The 18,667-nt window shown below is 38.6% G+C and overlaps 1 protein-coding gene across 7 annotated transcripts in view; it reads right to left on the bottom strand.

The window, feature by feature from the left end:
* Positions 1-2,746: 2,746 nt before the first annotated feature.
* RAB8B (RAB8B, member RAS oncogene family) overlaps positions 2,747-18,667 on the bottom strand; it is a 31,192-nt gene continuing 15,271 nt past the window's right edge. Inside the window, exons 2-10 of one of the 7 annotated variants that reach the window (XR_008468613.1) lie at positions 17,030-17,090; positions 15,810-15,870; positions 14,340-14,417; positions 13,143-13,232; positions 12,289-12,354; positions 10,074-10,124; positions 9,552-9,576; positions 4,963-5,115; positions 2,747-2,965 (exon numbers count right to left, since the gene is read on the bottom strand). Coding sequence is in view for 6 of the 7 variants with exons in the window: in XM_054215666.1 (XP_054071641.1) it covers positions 9,250-9,422; positions 9,552-9,576; positions 10,074-10,124; positions 12,289-12,354; positions 13,143-13,232; positions 14,340-14,417; positions 15,810-15,870; positions 17,030-17,090 (605 nt within the window). In the remaining variant the exon portion in view is untranslated. The other 6 variants (XM_054215669.1, XM_054215670.1, XM_054215671.1 and 3 more) reach the window with 6 other exon arrangements.

The following is an 18,667-nucleotide window of genomic DNA, read 5'->3' as shown; positions in this document are numbered from 1 at the left end:
AAAATGGTAATTACAGGTAAGTATCGCAGAATGCTATGCATGCAATTCCAGGTCAGTGAAGCAAGCTGTTGCTTTTGCACTCAACTGCAGCCACTCATCTAACATTTTGTATAGCAATCACAAGACAACACCTCATGATATCAAAGGCTACCATATGACACTGTAACCCACTTCTCAGAAAACTTACCTGACTCTATCAACTTTCTGTTCTCATTTAGATGGAATTTAAATAAAGGGGAAAACCACTTTTCAAGGTCAAATTAAGTATTTCATTCTGTATCCTTAAGCAAAACACAGTTTGGAAAGTTTATTACTGTTTAATCACTTTGGTCTTTACAGAAAGAGCTACAGTGTCATAAGTTGAAGAAAACTGGCAGGCAGTAATAACAATAACTAATGAAAACTTCCAAATATATGGTTGAAGGGAGATTGCTCTAATATTAACTTTTAATGGAGAGCCATGATAAATGAAATATAAACTACTTTGGTTTAAATTCTCTTTCTTTCCAACAGGTGGCCCTTACTATGGAAGAAAGTCTAAGGGTTAATTAATAGGGTTAACCCTATTAGCTGTGTTTGATCTCCAATTTGCATCCTAGACTCAAGTTTTAAAATTAAAGTTCCTAAGTTTTATTATTTGCTTTAAGGCTGCAATTATTTTATTTTCTACTATTAAACCTAACTTTTGAGAAAGTATGTTGCCACAAGAGAACTGTCAATATCGAATACTGTTAGCTATTTGTCCAATATGCATCCACACTTAAGGAATCTCCAGTAAATGGGAAATATCACATGATTTACTTCAAAAGTCCATTGTCGGTAAATCGGAATAGCTCCTGGAGCAGAACAAGACTCCAAAGATGAGCACATTTTTCCATACTGATGCTTAATGGCTACCACCAATTTGCACAGCAACAAACCATGCAAGGGAAGAAAGCAGCAGGGAGATCAGCCAGACAAAAGCCCTTGAATCAAAGAGAGGGGGGAAAAACCCAAAGAACTGTTATTCATATTGCATTTCCCACTAGCATCTGAAATTTCTAATAAGGATCTCCATGAGGCAAATAAATTGGTTAGAGAGTTGCAGAGTAAATACCACAAAAGAAATACATTCTAAAGAAGAGTGCATTTCCCATGACAATAAACTATTTTTTTATTTTAAGAAAATTTAAACTAGCAATTTCATCTCTGATGTGGAGAGGGTGGTTAGAAAACAGTTAAATAACTCTACCCATTTATGCAAACTACATTACTACTGAAAGAGGAAGGACTAGCGTAATTACACTGTGTGAGAAAATACAGAACAGCAAGGCCGCCATCTAAAAACACTTTTGGTACAGTCTGTTTCCTACCGTAGCTGTGGTTCTTGGGAATACCTGCTAGGCACTGAAAATGGAACAATGACTTGAAATGACTTTACACGTGCACATGGAAATGGAGGGCCTGCCTAAACGTGGAAGCTGGAAGGGGCCCCGGCTGGCAAGGATGGGGCTCGGGCCCAGGCCTTCCCCGGGTGGGCCACCCTGGGCTCCTCCGCAGGCCACACCAGCCCTGCGGGGCAGGACGGGGCTGTGCACCCCTGCACCCAGGGCCCTCACTGGCCGTGCCCGCTTACTGGAACGCGGCCTTGAGACCTTCCGCAGGAATGTCCCAGGAGGAACCGAACTCAGTCACCACCACGTAGAGATCCCTTTTTTTACCCCCAAGCACAGCAGTGAAATGTCCCGACGGCACTGCCTGTGCCTAGCATCCCCAGCGCTTGGCCCCAGGAGGGTGGCTGAGGGCCTGGGACGGCCCTGGGGACGTTTATCGCCAAGGGGCGCAGCTGCCGAGGGCCCCTGTGGGGAGTCGGGGCCGCGCTCCAGGACCACTCCAGGGCTGGTTTTCTGAGGGAGGTGGCCCCGTGGGTGCGGGGTACCCCGACGGGGCGGCCTAACAGAAAGCTCTGAGGAGAGACCGGGGAGGGACGGAGCCGCTGTCGCCATCTCAGAAAAGCGCCCTACTCGAGAGAGGGCCCGGCTGAGCCTGACCGACACCGCGGCTCGGCGGAGCTGAGCTCCTGGGCTGAGGGGAGCTGAGCTCAGACCTAGGCACCTCCTCCCGGCAGGGCGGGCCGGCCCAGCGCCGTCCCCTCCTCCGGCAGCCCCCTGAGGCGGCCGGTACCCGCCGGCCGGCCCCGCCGGCCCCCCCCCAGCCACCCCGCTTTGCAGGAAGCAGCGCTCGGATCCCGACATTCCGCGTATGCGCGGAAACCACCGGGGTTTGTGCCAGAAAGACGGATGCGCGGTAACAGCCCCCCCTGCGCTGCCCAGCGCCCTCCCCTCAGCCCCTGAAGGCGGGGCCGCCTCTTCCCACCCCGAGCTGTGAGGATAGCGGGGGAGGCGACGTTCCCCTCACCCGGGTGTGCGGCCGCCTCTGGCCTGCAAGGAGGAGGAGGGCCGCGGGTCGCCTCAGGCGGCGCTAGGCGGGAAGGGGGTTCTCCCTGAGCGGAGGAGAAACGGCTTCAGTTCGCCTTTGTGCTCCGCTGGCTTTTTTTTTTCTCCCCTCCCTGGAAACAGCTAAAATATCTGCAGAGTAATGGAGAGGCGCGTGCTTAAATAGGACATGGCACTCAAAGAACAGTTAATTAATTGAATACTATTTTTAAAGGATTGCCCATCCCCACACTTGGCACAGGGAGTTCCTTAGCCATTTCCTAATTTCAAGTACACTTACCAGTGCTGTTCTGGAAAATTACTTACAAACAGTATTTAAGAGACACGTGGTTGCCTTTTCCCTGTATTTTATTGGTTCAGAGCATAAACGTGAGTTTTTACAAAGTCATTGCATTTCAGGTGAGGAAGCTCAGAAGCAGTATTTGGCAGTATTAGAGATTAATCTCATGGACAGAACTTGCTCAGGCTTCTTGGAAAAATTCCGTCCTTCATCTAGAATACATACCAGAGCTAGTTAGTTGCTATGTTGCCTGGAAAAGAAAAAAAAGAAAAAGTAAAGTAACACTAAGGATTTACAAACAGCCTTGAAAATAAATGAAACATTCGACTTTTTTTTTTTTTTTTAAAAAAGCATTATCGACATAATAATTTGCACCTCAGTTGTAGTTAATTTGGTAAAGACTGCATTTTTCTTTAAGGATAAGAAAATTGCCAGTGGTCCAACAGAAAGTATGTATGGGGATGAAACAGCATTGAAAGTGTCTTGAGAAAGGTGACAGATGGGCAGTTCTGGAGCCTGCCCTTTTCTGTCCCAAGTACTTTCACAGCAGAGTCATGTCTTTATGCTGTTCCACAAAGGTGTTAAACCAAGTCAAAAAGGTTAGTTAGCGAGCACAACACTAATGCTCCCCCGAGAAATCAAAACCCATTTTGAAACAAGTCCCTCAGTCTGAGAGCACTGCCCAACACCAGGCCTTGGGAGCACCAGTGGGAGCTGTGAGTCATGGACACTCCTTTGGAGTGGTGGCATCAGCAGAAAAAGTCACAACTGCAATAAGTCATCTCAATCATCTAACTCAAGGAAAGTATCTAAGATAGATAGGGTGATATTCTCAACACTCAGTAAATGTTAACTGACATTTTGTTCAGTTTGAAATCAGCACAATGTATTCAGTAATTGCATTCAAGTTATACACACTTCGCACAAATCATTAAACATGTTAATTCCTCAGATGAAGAAAATGCTCCTATCCTGCTCAAAACTTGTAACTTTAATTTCACAAATTGAAGGAACAGTATGTACTGAATATGTGCTCAGAGAAATTTATGTAACATTTGTTCACAGCAGAAGCTTAGTGCTGACGTGCTCTGCTGAAGACAGTAAAAAATTTTTGAAGCAACTACAAAACATCCTAGAGCACTAAAAATTCTCTCCGGTATGTTTTGCATTCCATTCCATGCCCTCTCTTTAAATCTCTAGATGGCAAGAGTAACATTATGCAACATAAAAGATTCATTTGTGTATTTCTTGAAAATTAGAATCTTTTTAAAGAAACATTATTTTGAAATCTCACATTATACTGATGACTTCATTATAGTTCAAGAATTCTAAAGAGTCATTATTTAATGAAGTTGGAAAAAGACTCATTTAGGAAAACGTCGATTTACCAGATTATAAAAGCTGGATACATTGTACATGTGCACCAACAACTTGCCTCTGGTCTACAAGTGTGCACTACTTGTATAGTAATTGCTAGTCTGCAACCAAAAATAGATACAGGAACTGTAATAAATCACAATATTAAAGCAGTGTATGTATGACTGCTATTTCCTTTTAACAAATGGAGAATGCAAATGTATTTAAAATGTTATTGGGATGCAGATGCATGCCACCAACTTCTGTGACACCTGAAGGACTTGCAGAAGTGATTTTAGGACTGCTGAGCAGCTAGAACTAGTTCAGATCAAGGGGATCTGCAAGGTAATGTTTAAACAGCTGGTCCTAAAGCAGCAAGCTGGTCTGACAGAAGCAGTCTGAAAAAAAAAAAAAAAACCCAAACTAATCCACAAAAAAACCCACAACAAAACAAACCAAAACCAACAAATAATAAGGTGTAACAAGAATGTAACTCTAGCTTTCTGTTAGTTAAGGTAAAAAGAAAATGCATCCTTCAGATAAATACAGTTTTAGATGAACACGTAAAAAACACGAACTTTAGAAGCTACTTGTCATCCATTTGTTTCCCATTTATTCCTTAGGATGCCCACTTGGGTGTCTCAACCATTAACCTGCTTTTGTCTTGGGCAGACACAATCATTCTCTCCTTAGGTTCGCTGATTTTCATACCCACTGAGGGTTACTGCCAAACTGCAATAATTTGAAAGTTCAAGGACTATTGCTAATATAATAGCCAACAAATATTTCTGTCAAATTCCTCAATATTCAGTGTTGAAGGCAGCTGGACAAACAATATTTGCTATATTAAGTCATGAGTGCCTAAGTGCCTCAGGTTACTTAGAGTCATACCTTTCACATAATGCTGATTTAAAACAAAAAAGAAAATGTTAACAGCTTGAGTGAGTAGATAATTCTTAATCAAACTGGAGATTGTGTCTCATGTTATCTGTGCCGGCATTGCTCAGAAGTTGCTTTGGAAGGGTACTTCATGTCACTAAATGTCTGAAAAAAAATGGCTCCTTATGAAGCTGAAGGTCACTGAAATAATATACTTTGATTTAAACACTCACTACAGGATAGAGAATATTTCAGGAGAATGCTAAAGAACAGTCAAATTTAGGAACAAGCAGAGGCCTACAAAATCCCTTGTGGTTTGCCACTGAAGTTAAGCAAAACTTTACAGATGCAACTCAGCCAGACACCTTTCCACAGCAGCTGTATCGAAAATAGAGTGGAAATGCCAACTATATAAAAACTACATGGAATATTTCATACAAAATACTCCAAATACTTTTCATTACGTAACTTTTATTTGAGACACACGTTGTTGTAAAAAAGTTCACATGGAATAATAAAACCATTGGAGTGTGAAGGCTTTTTAAGGGATTGGGTTTGGTTTTTTGTCTATACACATCAATACACAGTTATTGATTAGGTTTACAAGTTAACCACGTGACAAGTTCACTTTTATCTGCAGGAGCTTTTCACATTACACCTTTATACCAGAGATAAAATGTGCTTAAACACACACAGTAGAACACTTCTATTTCAAAATTAAGCATTTTCTCAAGGACTATATTTTTTATTCTGAATTTAGTAGCTATATAGCATTAAAATAACTGTAATTGAAGTTTTATTTGCAAAAATGTTCGTAAGGCCATAGGAATGCACTAAAATACTTAAATTCAGCAGAAATAAGAAAAATCAATGGAAATCCTGCTTTTGTGGAAGGAAGGAATACAAGTTTTATTTATAAGAATGAGAATGGCATAAGCAGTTCAGTGAATGGAGGAGAAGAGAGACTGATTATCACCTACAGACCAATCCTTAAGAAGTTTAACATTACAAAATTTCAGTTACATTAATAGATAACCAAATAACAGATGCATTTTCACAAAAAACACATTTATGCATTTTACATCTTATTCATGTCCTTTCAAATCATTACCCATTCACAATATTTTAATGCAATACGTATATTCAAGACTCCTTTATTCACTTGTGAAAATGATCCACTTGATTCACTTGACTTCAGCAGACTAGTATGGGAAAGGTACTTAAAATGGGAAATACTTTCTGTAAAAAGAACCACAGGTCTGAAAAGTCAATTAGCATTCTTGAGACTGTCCCCCAAGTAGAAAAGTGAGCTGCGTTACGTTTCATGAGTGGTTTAAGCTTTAGCAATAATAGAACTTCCAGTCAGTAAGTAAATCAAATATTCTATATGCACTCAACAAAAATATCTTGTGCATGTTTTGCTGAGCACAGACTGAAAGCTAAAACTGCAAAGCACTGAGACCAGTTTGGTTTTTTAAACCATTTAGAAAAATATTGGTCAAAATACAGTGCACAGACATGGGGCCAAGGGAAAGATTTCATAAAACTTGATAGCATAAATAGCATTTTTGTTTTATCGAAATCGACCAAAAAATGTCTGCCTATCCCAAAAGGTTAATGGCAATTTCTGGAACAAAACAGAAAACACATTTGCTACTTAATGAGTAATAATTATATGATTTTCACTCTAATGGACATTAGAATACTAACTAGTTGACTGAGGTATAGTTAAGAGTCCTTCAAAACATAGATTATATAGTCTTGAGCAAAGTAGCAACAGAGACTGCACAAAACAATCATAGTGATATTAGAAAAGCCTGTAGTACCCAGCATCTGATGCGTAGGCAGAACATACCATTTATCATCACCCGCTCGTCTGAAGGAAATATATAGCTAAAAAAACTCCCAGTAAAACACACAGCTGATTTGCACGCTAAGATACAGCACATTTTTCAATGTCTGAGAAGGCAGACTGTACACAGAAAGAGGTCTACACTGACCACAAGTTAGCACACCCATAAAGTGCAGCCACTCAGCCATTTAATACTGCTGGAGAAGAGGGGTGGGGGCAAAACAACAAAGAAAGAGAGAGAAATCTGCATTTTACCTTATCCATAAGACCACATGAAATTAGAATTCTTCAGTTTCAGCAGGGGACAACAAAATTGCATTAAATTCTTCTACAAATAGAAAAAGATGAACTTTACATGAACATTAAGCAAAGTGAAATATTTACTGCATTATTTTATCATGCATAAAGTGAATTTCCTATGGTCTTACCTCACATTTATGTACAGTTTAGCACAGCTAAATGTAAGAAAATAGCAAGTTTTTCTTCTCCCCGCCCCCCACCCCCCACAGAGCAGATACCCCAAATTCGCTGCTGCTTCAAGAAGCACTTCATAGACTCTACTACTTACAGGCTCTTTCAAAGGGAAGTTCATGGAGACTAATATTGAATGAACATTTAACCACACAGCGAAGACAGGAAAAACAATACAAAGCATTCTGTAAACGGTGCCAAACACAGAACATGTCAGTTTTGGTTTGCAGACAACCCCTGAGATAAAAATCAAAGTATTACGACACCAAATAAGTCAGAGGTAAATTACTGAAAATAAACAACATTCATAATTGGTGTCACAACACTTTCTGTATAGAAGCACTTTTTTAAACCATACAGAAAACGTAACTGCTTTAGCCTGTCCGAGAAAAACATCAAGGGTAGACAACAGAGCAGTTAGGGTTGCTTTGTTTTTTCACTAAACCTTGTTGCCATGAAGATTTTTCTGTTTTAGTGCAGCAACAACAGCTTATGAGATTCACCATCTAGTTACAATAACTATTTCTATTCAACTACACGTGGGGACAGGTTGATAACCACATAAAACTTTATGGAACCAGCTACTAACCTCAAACCTTTAAGTCTAACGCTATTGGCCCGTTCACTTTCAAAATATTTACAACAGCCCCAGAGATGACAAATCCAGTACCTGACACCACAAAATGAAGTGGTTATCTGTGGTAACGACCAACTCGCTGTTTACAACTCTAGACAGTGTAGTGAAGCAAACGCAAGGACACCAGACGTTAGCTTTTGACAATGACAGAACGCACCTATCCCCTAATAGCAAACATGCTAGACACAAACTTGTAGTTAAAGCTTACAATGGTCCAAATTTGGCACATCAACAGAACTAAAGCACCTGTTTTAATTGCTCATCGAGGAAATTTTTCAGAAGACAATAAAAAAGTAGTAGAACAAAGACTAGGTTATACAACGCTCAGTTGAGTAAAAAAGGCAACTACGTTTCAACTCTGCTTCTAACAGTCTAGGTCACTGTACCAGCTTTTGATGAAAAAATAACTTAACTGCTTGAGCAGACCAAAGAGGGCTTCACACATTCCGCATTAACTGCTTAACTAATAGTACATTAGAGCCCTAATGTGACTGGTTCCTTAGTGCCGAACTTGACAAACTTTAGCAACTGCACAGGAAGCGCTAGTTTTTGGATACCTCTGTTGTCCAGGGTCGATGCTTGCAGACATGAACAAGCTATACTTAGAATTACAGTGGAAATGGAAGTCACCTTTAGAAGCAGTCATTTCTGAACAAATGAATCCACAAAGAAGTTACTCAAAGCTCATGCATTCAGCTTCCACAAGCCACTTAAGTGATAGTGACGAGGCCAATTTGTAACGATGATTTCAACTCCAGAGTATAATTCCTCATCAGAAACAAAAAAGGTGCAGACAGTCTGAGCTATCAAAGGGAAGTTAAGTGAGGAAAGACACTGTGTTTATTCAAATAACTGAAAGGTGCATCTGTGAATCAGTGACTGGCAATTCAGAACACAACCTTGCTAAGTCTGGTAAAGAAAGGAAAGCAACACACTACATTCAGAATAGAAGCCATAGCTTCCGCGTGAACAGATTTGTGCATCTAAGAAACAAAAAACATACAAATTGTTAAATGCCAATTGTTACAGTAATTCTCATCACTAGAGCGTCAACATCCATACTGCAGTCATGGCCACAGGTATACAGCATAGCAAATAATGGAAGCAAGACTTAATTTTTCCCCTGGCTCTTCTGCTTGAAAATAAATTTGTTTAAACAGAGAAAGAAAAACCTGCACAAATCTGTTAAGTATCTTTTTTACAAGTCAAACTGTGCAAATACAAATGTAAGATTGTGCTGTAACAGGCAGTAAGAGGCCAATATGGATGTGCAAAGTTAAAAGAAACATAGCAGCTTTTGCAACAGGCAATAAAACAGAAAGTAAAAAAGGAAAACAAGTTAACTCTTGCATTTGTGTCTCCACTTCATAGCTTCCATATCTGAGAAAGAAGAGCCTGACAGGTCAATAGGCTTAGTGAGCAAAATCCACTTGGTATTTTGTGTATCGCAGTCTACGTTCAATGGAGCTCTCAGCAGCAGCTTGGTGGTATTATTTCTGAGGCTTTGTGACCCTGTGCTTTCAAAGAAGCAGAAAAGGTTCTAAGTGTGCTGCAGTCTATCATTAGAAGTTCATCAAAGTAGCGTGCATCGAAAAAAGCTGCTCTTCTTAGATCGGTTTTCTGTTATTTTTACTGGCCCACCTGCCCCTGATGAACTGTTGTCATTCTGAAAGAGAAAAGAGTATCAACATCACAAAATACAGAAAAAAAATAAGTCTGGCTTTCCTAGTTTCCTTCCCCACTTCCCACCCTTGCAAAGCAATAACCAGAGCAGAGGTCTGTTGCAACCTGAGCTCCTCAATTATCCAGACTCTGTTAATCACTCAATAAAACTGCCTATTTTAAAAAGAAACATTTATCCAACAATCCAGATCTCAAGTATTAGCTGATGACTACGTAATTTGATGTTTAATAAAGCAAGGATCACACTGTTGTATTTCAAAAGAACACATCAGTTTCATGCTGCCCAATGTTAATGTTCGTGCAAAACAAAGAACAGTTACACACTGATGTGTAATGAAGTGTGATAAAGCACTGTTTGCTCAAATTTGATCTAGCGTCGACTATAATCCCCAGGAGTTTTCTGGTAGGGCTATTACTCAGCCAATTATTGTAGCAGTCATTTCAATATATCTAGTTTGTATGTCAATTGGAAATACAAACCATTTTTCTGTTGAGCTTTGTCATAATGTCCCGTGCAAGTGTGAAAAATGCCTGGTGAGGAGTGGAAATAAAAAAAGTGTTAGTCACAAGACACATTAAAGACAAGATAGATTTGTAGTAGCCAGACACATTAACACCACAGTATTCTGAAGGCCACTGCTAGCACTTTTAGTTGCAAGGCACTCTATATACAATAGCTCTTTACTTAAAACTGCAATAAGCATGCTTTATAAGAAAAAACTATTTTTAGTCTCCATCTCTCCCATCTTTGAACCAAGTGAACAGACTTTCCCATCACATACCTCTTGGGAAAAAAAAATAAATAAAACAATCTGCTGAAGAGAAGGCTACATACACTAATAGTTGGGTATTTCATTTTCTTTTTTGCCAAACTATACTGTACATCCCAACTAGGAACCCACAGTGGGGCATGCCTGGGAATTCACATTAAGCTTAGCCTGCTTTCTGTCCTCCAGAAGTTTTGCTCCTTGGCTACCTAGAATGTTATTTATGCTTTCAACATCCCTATTAAAAAAATTATAATAATAAAACCATTTTGGCAAATCTCAGCATCTCAGACTCTAATGAATGAAGGAGCAAAGAAACTTTGGTAGCAGAAAAATTCTGCAATTCTCCAGGAGGGAAAAGCAATATTTTAGTCTATCTGGAGATATCAACAATCCAAGGACAGTTCCATAACGTAAAAAACTGTAAACATTGCCCCTCTCATTGTGTTTGGAATATATCCAAAGACAGACGCTCATTTAATGCAAATAAATCACAACCAATAAAATAAATTAATTCAATTCTGATCACAAGAATATCACAATTGTGTCATTTCCCACAAGTTATGCATTTGGTGGAAAGACGACTAAACCGTTACTTGCTGAATGCCTATCACAGTTGCATTTTTTTAATGCTTTATTTTTTTCTGAATTATAAAAAAAAATAATTCAGATAGCCTAGTCATTTGGAGTAAACACAAACTAACGTACATTTAATGACCTACAGGAGTTAAAATGAAATTGGCGGGCATGGCATGAAAGAGCAAGTCAACTGTCTGGAGGAACTAATGAAGAAGTTTTTCATCAGGAGACTATTGCTATCCACCATTGGTATCAGCTGCTAATGTTCACACTTCCATTGTCTGCTGTAAGAATCATAATGACACTGTGAAAATCAGGTCAAGCACTATTCCAGATGTGGCACAATGCAAACAAGTCCATTCTAACTATACTGTATAACAATCATCCTGCGATCAGAAAGAAACGCTTGGCTGACACAGCATCAGCGTTGTTATTTTAAAGTAACAATCTCTCTAGTTTCTAGTTAATTTTTTAGCTGCATGATATGAATTAAGTACGTGTTCGGAGGACTTTTTAAAAGGTAACCCATTGATACACATGGAAAGACTTTTAAATGATTATGTACAGGAACAACATTTAAGAATAAGTCTACCTTATCTGAATGAATGAATCTTAATATAACTGCCTTTTGATATCATATTATTTTCTTGTCCATGCTTTTCACAGAATTAATATCCTCCCCCCACCCTCCCCGAGATGACAAGAGTGATTCATGGTAAGACAGACTGGAGTTCAGCCATTCTTCCTTCCGACTCTATTTCCTTATGTTCTCATAAATAGGGATCGTGTGTTTTTCTGCAAAAAAATTATTTGTGGGAAAACAGATTGCAAGTCTATACATAGAGTATTATAAGCCTTCTTCCTCTTCTAACATCAGGCTTATGACAGTCTATGCTGATGTTTCAGGTTAACATACAAATCTTCTGTCTCATCCGCATAGTACTTATTTAGTAGTAACCTAAAGGCTCCTTGACACAGTAGCATGTTATTCTGAAAGTAAAGAATCTTCAATCCAATTTCCCGCACAAAGCATTGTTCTAAGATTACACCTATTCCCTGTCCAAAAGCACTTGCAATTTAAGTAGAAAGGCACAGAAGTCTAAAGCAACTGTTTGCTACAATAGTAGTGAACCAGTCTGTTAACATCTGTTTAATAAACAATTCCAGACATTACCAGAAAACAAGAAATGCTGGATTTTACAGCAGTTCTCTAAATATAACAAGATTGGTGACCCAGGAGCACAGTGGGGACTTCAGGTCCCGGATCAGGTCACCAAGCCCAGCGGATCATGAAACATGCTCCCTTAGTAGTTCAAGAAACACACCTAAGCAGAACACCCGTCTCTTACCTCTTCCACATTTATGCTGGATTTTGCACTTGTCTCCAAAAATTTGATTCCATAATCAATCGCTAACTGGAAGAGAGGTTAAAGTTTAGTGTTTTGAAGTTCCTTTGCAAAAGCAATGTTTCACATAGGTTCGCTATAGAACAGATGCTGTATGCTGCAGCAAGCTTTAAATACAAAACCAAACAAGCTTCATTTCTGTTTTTCTCTTGCAAAAACATTAAAGTCTCTGGACAATTAGACAAAAATATTAGAAGGTCATACCCTTATGTAAATTCAAAACCAAAAAGAGATTAATTGCTCACAAAAAGACTTATTTAGAACCTAAAAGAACACTAAGATAGAATCTTCATTGATATGGATTTATGGACCAGATAACTACACACAATCATCCCGTAAATTCTGGCACTAGCAACTACACTACTGCATCATAGATTATACAGTATTCTTACTTGCTTGTTTGTTCTGCAGAACAACTAATTACCTAAGCTTTAATAACAGTACTTATGACAGAAGTAAGTAAACACCACGGTGGAGTGAGTACAACATGATCAAACTACAACAAAGCTTTATATTGAGATTTAGAATACTTCACGCTACAGCAAAGGTAAACATTCTTTACAGGGTCTTCCCCTCAAGACAACAGTACCATTAAGTTTATTCAAACTTGAAGACAGTCAAGTGCTATTTAAAAACCAAAAAACCCCCCAAACCTGGCATCCTATAATATATAAAAGTTTCTGAAACAAGAGGTTTAAGGCCCATTATCTTTCATACACCTAAACTATACCAAATATCCAGCATCCAAAATCCTAAGAAAAGCAGGCTTTTAAATAAGGTAAGTCACCAAAACTTACCTTCTCCCCTTTTTCTTTTGAGACTTGTCTTTTTTCATTCATATCACACTTGTTACCCAGGATCATTCTTTCTACATCCGAAGAGGCATGCTGAATGAAGAAAAAGTAATTTCTCAGAAACAAAGTGCAACACTATTTAAAAGAAACTTCTGTGACAAACTCATCCACAAATTAATATTTTATTTTTTAAAAGTTATCTAATGTGAAGGCATTACTGAGAGAGAGACTGACATTTGAAACAGGCAATTTAACATTTAAATATTAAAATAGGCTGGAATACATACTCCTAGATTAAATTTGCCTGAGTATTATTACAGATCAGACACAGTACCATGAGCTCTGTACCAGGTTGCGCACACGCAGAGGCATTTGGCTATTCTGGAAAAGTAATGGCACACGCTTTACTTCGAAGTGGTGCATGGACATCTGGGGTATTTGGTTGGAGCCTCATTATGTGATATATTTGCATTTTAAAAATAGATTATTAATAATAAAAGACTTTTTAAGTAATAACAACTTCAGCAAGAGAACTTTTCCAGCCTCATCACTATTGGATCAAATTGGTCACTAATACAGGAATTTTGCTGTATTAAAAGAGCCAAAAAGCAAGACTGAAGAAAAGCCCATAGAATTTATGTTTAAGGAAAAAAACAGGAAGATTCTGTTACCTAACTACAGCCTCACTAAACTTAAGGTTTCTCCTCTAACTTCACAATGACCTATCCCTACTTGACAGCACGTCCCACCAAATAATTTACAATAAGTTAGCAGGAAGGACGCTTATCCAAGATCAAGTGAAAAGGTCAAAATTCTCAAACTGGACAAACACACAACACAATAACAATTGCAATTAGATAGATCTGTCATCATCTCAGTTAAAAGGTAGACACCCTAAGATTTTGCTCCTTCCCATTCTTTAGACACACCCAAAAGCAAAAAAGAACAATAAAAATCATAGAGTAAGAGCAGTTTTGAAACACTTTATGCTTACTTTTTAAACTTAATTTTTCTACCTTCTATCCCCAGATGAACGAGGTATTATTTTCCCCATTAATAACCACTGTCGCATTCACTGCACAGTCTAACTTGGCCATATGTGTTGACTACTATAAGGAAAGTGAGTAATTACTTGATTATTATTTGTCCCAGGGAAATCATAAGACGGAACAAGTAAGAAGTACTTTCCAAAGCACCTACCTCCTCTATGTTTCTTATCCAGTTTTTTATGTTGTCAAAAGACTTTTCATTTGTGATGTCATACACCAGCATAATTCCCTAAATAAAAATAAGGAAATCTAGTTAGATGAGCTACCGTTATTGGTTGACTTATGATATATCATGTGGGTTTGATTATACTTGCAATAAATTCAACATATGACTTATGCACCTATAATCCTTTCTCAAAGCATTATCCCATTGCTGAGAATTTACACAAAATATTACTATTTAACATCTTTTGTCGCTGTTAGAGGTCAGACACACCACCTATATGAAGTTTTAAGTTATTAGCCCATAGTCAGGAGAAGTTTAGAAATTCTACTACAACAGCAACCAGGACTCCACGGTTAAAGGCAAGTTCAGAAGCAGCAGCTTTAAGGAGTCAGAGATGACAAACCTGTGAGATCCAGCCTGCTGGGGCCAGCAGATACTTACAGCAAAGCTGGAACTAGGTACTCTCCCAGAAGCTTTTAGCTCCTTCAGACAGTTATGTGTGTATACTAGCGTGGGCTCTCAACAATTAGCCAAGCATGGGAAACCACACAACAGCTGCATTAAAGACAGACTGCCAGGTTCACCTCCATTCCTTACTGCCTTTCCTCGCATTCCTCGCAGGACAAAGGAAAGTCCTTGGCCATGGACTGGGAGGTGGGGAGAAGACCATATCACTGCCAAAAGCTTTTTAAGTACTAGAGAGCTCTAAGAGAGCCACAACCATCACTATTTCTCCCCATCTGTACTCCCTAACAGTGGAGTTATCTGGACCCACAGCCAGCCTATGACTGGAATGATCTGTTCATACAAAGCGATAAGAACGTGTGGTAGCAGCATAGCTCGTAATCAGCAAGTTGAAATTAACAGTGTCCCAGCATAAAGTATCTCAAATCATAGCATTAGGAACCATTACAGTACAAGCAGTTGTACCACAAAGAGTGCTGATTCTATGTCAGTTATTTGACTTTAAGTCATTCTTAATGGAGGAAAAAGCAACAGTAGCTATTGTAGGTGATAGTATTTATAACCCAGCTTTTGCATTCTCCACTGGCTGAAGAAAGAGCAATTCAGTGAAACACACTTTTAATATTAAAATAATTCATTATCTTTTTTCAAAGATTTCAATTGTTTAAAGTGGTTGATTGCATTAAAAAAAGACTTGTCTGATTAAAGCTTGGCAACTTAGCTTCTTATTATAATCTGCAGAAATTTTAATTATATTAAAAAAGACAATAGGGCATGAAGTTTCATCACAAAAACAGGACTAGACAAAGTACCAGCAGGTTCAAAAAACGAAAAACAAAAAAAACCCAATCAAACCACAGAATTTATTCCCCACATCTCAAGCCACAATCATCCAACCCTCCAGTTGAAGACTTACACGATATAACCTTAGGAACAGCAAACCAGTTACACTAGTTATGCTTAATGTTTTTTTGAAGTGAGAGCACTCACCATGGCTCCTCTGTAGTAAGCTGTTGTGATTGTGCGGAATCTCTCCTGGCCTGCTGTATCCCTAAAATTCAGTGAAAACAAGTATTTGTTGGAGGTCACCTTTACACCTTTCTGTACTTAAAGATGTCTTTTTAAACAGAGTAACAATGCACTGATACTCACTCATTAAGAAAGAATACCATTTAGAAGCTGTTTGCACAAGTTTCTTCAGTCCTGAACATCTTTCTTGCGCCCAAGCCACCCTACTTACCTCAGTGGTTATAGCAGCACCATAAATATGGCTCAAAAACATTTAAATTTCGCACAAGCAACAATACTCAGCACTACACAGCCCTCCCTAGAATAATTAAGAAGCAGCTCTGATGCATCCGAGTCCTGCATTAAACAAAAATTAAAACATGCAGCAGTAAAATATTTTAGGATAGTGCATTTTCACCTACTATTTCATGTATTAAAATCAGCCACTATACCTTAGTGTGCTGATATTTTATTCCAGATAACTTCAAAGCAGTATCTGTCTGCAAGTGAACAAGAGGACCAAAGTCTTTGGCTACTAGTCACATCAAGGGGGAGCCGAACCCCAAAGGCCTGACAAACACCAGCTTTTTGACTTAATTACAGACAGAAAGTCTGTACCAACCATTTCTGGCACTTCACTTTCTTAGTCACAAGAATTCTGACTCGCATGCAAGTATCACAACTATCTTTTCTAGAACTTGAGAAATCAGCAAGAGCCAATAGCAGTTACTGGCACGTATAATAATTCTACTCCAAAAATATTCATCTGCTGCTATCAGGAGGCTCAGTCTCTACTAACCCACTGTGCAAGGAATGGGAGCGTTATCACTTACCTCTGCCTCTGTGAGTACAACTCTGTACCAAAGTATCAGAGAAGATTACATTTTATTAGGTTGCGTATTTTAGTTTACAGCTATGGAGTTAATATTTCTCTTCCACACGGAACAGCTAAAAGTGCATTTAAGCTTTTGACAAAATGGGAAGTTGCTGTAACATTCATACATGAACGGGCTATTTCCTGTGCTACTGAAGGAGAATCACTCCAAGAAAACAAGCTAGAAGAAAGCATAAACCTTATGGACAGTCAATGAATAAAAGGTATGAAACTTCTGGTACAGCCAGGCTCAAAAGCTATGAAGCAATCCTGCTCAAAGATTAATTCAACACTCACTGAAAACTTAAAATTACTCTGGAATACTCACCATATTTGTAGCTTGATTTTCTTTCCATCTAATTCTATTGTTCTGATCTTAAAGTCGATTCCTGCCAGAGAAAGAGATACGCTTAAGCTTTGCAATAAATGAAAAAGAAGTGTTTGCTTCCCTTTTGACTACTTGGTAAGACCAAATGTAGGTAAAAGAATTATTCTGAATCACAGAATGGTTCAGGTTAGAAGGAAGCTGTCATTCGTTCCGAACACTAGGAAGTGCTGAGGATGCACAAAGGTTTTCAGCTGCATACAACACGACAAGGATAAGTTATTCTGTGCAATTTAAGAAGGCCCAACTCACTCACTACTACAGTTAGTCAAGATTATGAGAGGCAGATTTAATCTCAAAGGTCTTTCATTTCACACTGATAAGGTCACTAGTTCGAATGTGTAATTTTCTCAACTTCTGACGAGCCCCTGCAGTTCACGTCAATTCCCTAGAACCTCTGCTGGCTCTGAGGAAAAAAATACAAACTATGTCCCCTTAGTTCCTTTTCACAACTGGCATTTACTTTTGAAAACTAATGTTTAATGCAACTTAACCAGACATTACAGTAAATGGTAAAGCATCACAGGAGATAAAAGCTGTACAGATAGTTACTGAAGGTGGCTGAAGTAGATCACGCATGGGACTTTTTCAACAGCGCTGGTTTAAGAGTAACTTAGATTTTCTAGGAAGCTGCAAAAGATATCAAGGAAACACTTCTCTCCTTTCCCCCCCTTACACTTCCACACGGGGTACATCAGTTCTGAGACTGATTTTGAAGACATATTTTAAGCCATGGGTAAAAAAAAAAAATTCATTCAGAAAGGCTTAATAATGTCTTTTAAGGTTTAGAGGGATCAAACAGATCTATGAACCAAAGCCAAGATTTCCAAACAAACCGGCCTTTACCCTGGACTATTTTAACTTCTGTGTATCTAAACCTACACTATAACATAGCTCAAAGTGAGAGTGCTCAAGTCGCACTACGTGACAGCCAGATTTTTGAATCCCAGGACAGCCCCCGCCATGTACCCCCCAATTAGTCTGTTTTGAAACTAATGGCCCATTGTTTCTTCACTGCATCTTAAATAGTTACTTGATATTTAGTCATAGTTTGTAAAAGGTGAGGGGAAGGGGTGTAGGTTATTTTATTTATTTAATTTCTTCTTTCCTCAGGTGTAATTTAAGTAACAATTATCAAGAGTATCTTAATTGGAAAAATGCTGTTTCTAGCTTTAAGAATTCATTCATCACTTAAACAGGAAGCTATGGGATTTTTTAATATACTACAGTAGCATCTGAATATGAAATATGGACATTCATTAACTGCTTGACTTTCATTCTTCTTGCATGTGATATTAATATTTTAATATACCGAAAATACCAAGTTTCAGCCACTTAATCTTGATGTGCTATGGATATGTAGTTTAGCCCATTAGTTAGAATACAAATTATGAGCAGAAATATCACATCAGCACTTTTAACAGCATATGAAATTAATTGTGTTAATTTAAAATGCTATGACTACTGCTACAATTGCAGTTTCCCAAGATTCACTAGTAGATTTACAGGGAAAAAGATACTTTCATTAATTCGCATTGTTCTAAAAATGACATAAGAATGACGTGTACTTTAAAAAAGGCT

The sequence above is a fragment of the Rissa tridactyla genome, chromosome 9 (assembly GCF_028500815.1).
Source record: "Rissa tridactyla isolate bRisTri1 chromosome 9, bRisTri1.patW.cur.20221130, whole genome shotgun sequence".
NCBI classification, from domain to species: domain Eukaryota; kingdom Metazoa; phylum Chordata; class Aves; order Charadriiformes; family Laridae; genus Rissa; species Rissa tridactyla.
Note: the sequence above shows the minus strand (reverse complement) of the source record. Positions and strands in the feature narration are given on the sequence as shown.